The sequence below is a fragment of the Ipomoea nil genome, unplaced genomic scaffold (genome assembly GCF_001879475.1).
Source record: "Ipomoea nil cultivar Tokyo-kokei standard unplaced genomic scaffold, Asagao_1.1 scaffold3170, whole genome shotgun sequence".
Classification (NCBI taxonomy): Eukaryota; Viridiplantae; Streptophyta; class Magnoliopsida; order Solanales; family Convolvulaceae; genus Ipomoea; species Ipomoea nil.
In genome coordinates, this window is record NW_017619598.1 from 254303 (window position 1) to 256740 (window position 2438).

The window sequence follows — 2438 nt, forward strand, 5'->3', positions numbered from 1 at the left end:
CCCTGAGTTCATACTACTCCCCTTTTTTGCCAATGGTAGCCAAAGATCAAGCATTGGAGGGAGAGTCACTGTCAGACTTCACAAGATCAGCAGCAGCAGCAGCTTCAGTCAGGCTCAAACGAAGAAGAACAGTAGCCAGTTCAGTATGGGCCCCTGTCAGTTGCTTTGCAATAATGCTGTGCACCGTCTCAAGATCAGCAACTATTGCCTTCAACTGTATGGAAAACTGAACATCCTTAGCATGAGGAGAGTCATCAGGCACAGCATCAGGTTCAGAATTGGATGGGGCAGTCACAGGAATAACATCCCGAATGTGATCTCCAGACAGAAGGCGTTTATCAACAGTATAGAGCAGCGTTGGATTGATCACTTCACTGGGCATAGGCTCAAGGCCCTGAGTGGTAAGGATGCCATAAATCATATTTGGAAAGGGTAGTCTTACCTTCTGTTCGCGTGGATGAATCAGGGTGAGGATGTGATAGTAAATCCATTTGCCCAGATCAAGTTGCATCTTTGTTCCAATTCGAAATAAGAACCCAGCCAGAAGCTTGCCAACGGTGTGGAAATGGGCTGATGGGAGCCAGTTGTGAAGAGCTAGGCGGTGTAAAATCACATATTGACGTGAGATGAGAGCTTTGGAGATAGTCCTTGTCACCCGTAGGCCATGATTCTGTCTGCCCACCAGTCAGAGTTCTGGCAACTAAGTCCCAGTCAGTAACAGCTTCTTCTTGAACAGCTGGCAAGCCATAGTATTCATTTATCATATCCGGCCCAAAAACATACCACCTTCCTCTGATAAAGATCTGCATCGGTCGTGGCCCTGTGAGAATGTCAATCTCATTACTGAGATTGCAATAGAATTCATATGTGAGCAGCTTAGAATAAGGGCAGATGTCCGTGACAGTTTTCAACAGTCCGACTTCATTCAGCAAGGGCAGAATGTCACAAACAGAGTTCAGCTGGTTCTCGTCCACTGATCTTTGAACAATAAGATCCCTTCTAACCATAGTGGCCCATTTGGTCTGTGCAGCAGGAGATACAAACTGAGGCCGGTAAACAGATGGTTCAGTTTCTTCAACAGGTGGGACCTCAGGGGTTATACTTCGACCTCTTGATCGTGTGGATGGCTTCCCCTTTCTGATAGAAGGGGCTGGTACAGAGGTAGCTTGAACAGCAGCAGATCCTTTTTGCTTAATAGACGATCGCAGAGTCTTGAACACTTTTTGAATAGGCGGGTTTCCTTCAGGCTTAACAGTCTCACTCGATTTTCTCTTCTTCTCAGGCTGATCCACATCAGCATTATCATCACTGCTCTCAACAACAACCTTTACCGGGACATTCTTACTTTTTGACCGGCTTGTTTCTTTGGTTGGGGATTGAACCGGAGTCACAGAGTGGCTAGAATCAGAAACATTTGCAGACGAGCTTCCAATAATATTCGAAATCTCTCGAATTTTGAAATTTGTGGAATCAGGATGAGCAGTTGCCTCAACAGTTGGAACATCAGATGGAAGTGCTTGAGATCCATACACTTCAGCCAGTAATTTATCATCTTCGCTGGAGGATTCGGAAGGATGCACTCGATATGGTTGAGGGATTGAAGCAGATGGTAGCCCAGTGATAGGCATATTTTACACTCATATTTTAGGTACGTCTTTATAATATTTTTGCATTAGTTATTTATAATTATTTACAAATTATTTAATTTTAGGATTTAATTAATTAATTAGTATTTTATAGTAATATTTAGTTAATAATATATTTTGAGCCTAATTCCGTATTTTCATTTTAATCCTAAGCAAATAAATCACTAACCACCCAAATTCTTAGAAGAAGACAAAAGAAATAAAACATTATATTAAACATTGTTTTGTTTCTTCAATTTGTATGCAGAATGAACGTACGGAGCAGCAGCAAATAAGACTTTGTCCATTTCGACGCTATTCGGACGTGCAAGCGCTTCTCACGGCATCATTACAAAATGGTCGAAGGAGTATGTTGTGCGGCACAAAAGTAGGAAACGGGTGGTAGGAAAATGATTGGAAAATATTTTTAGAAGTAGTATAAATAGTGTAGGTTTCCTATTGAAAATGGTTCATTCTTTAGTTCATTCTTCCCCTCTCGAATATTCTTTAAGGTTGTTATCAATGTCCACTCGCGGCTAATTTCTTGTTTGGTTTAGTGAATTGAAGCCCCAGAGTTCATTACGCTGTAAGGTTATTTATTTATTTTTATTATATATTTTTTATGCATTTGAGTATTAAATATTCTTCTAAGTTATTTGAAATAATTGTGTCATTTAATTGCTAGGGAGGCCTACTAGTTATTTATTTGATATAATTATTTGCTATATTAGATAATGTTGTGCTACAAAATACTCTAATATTCAGTAGCAACTGGGTTAATTATTGACGACTTAGTGATAATTGGACTCGGGT

The 2438-nt window shown here is 40.4% G+C and overlaps 1 protein-coding gene across 1 annotated transcript; it reads right to left on the reverse strand.

The window, feature by feature from the left end:
• Window positions 1-500: 500 nt before the first annotated feature.
• LOC109167834 lies at window positions 501-1628 on the reverse strand. Its single transcript, XM_019316903.1, has one exon. The coding sequence runs from the start codon at window positions 1626-1628 to the stop codon at window positions 501-503; it is 1128 nt and encodes a 375-aa protein (XP_019172448.1).
• Window positions 1629-2438: the final 810 nt, after the last annotated feature.

What these genes read in the sequence shown, in the direction of transcription:
- LOC109167834 (XM_019316903.1), bottom strand. Translation starts at nt 1,628, where the DNA reads ATGCCTATCACTGGGCTACCATCTGCTTCAATCCCTCAACCATATCGA.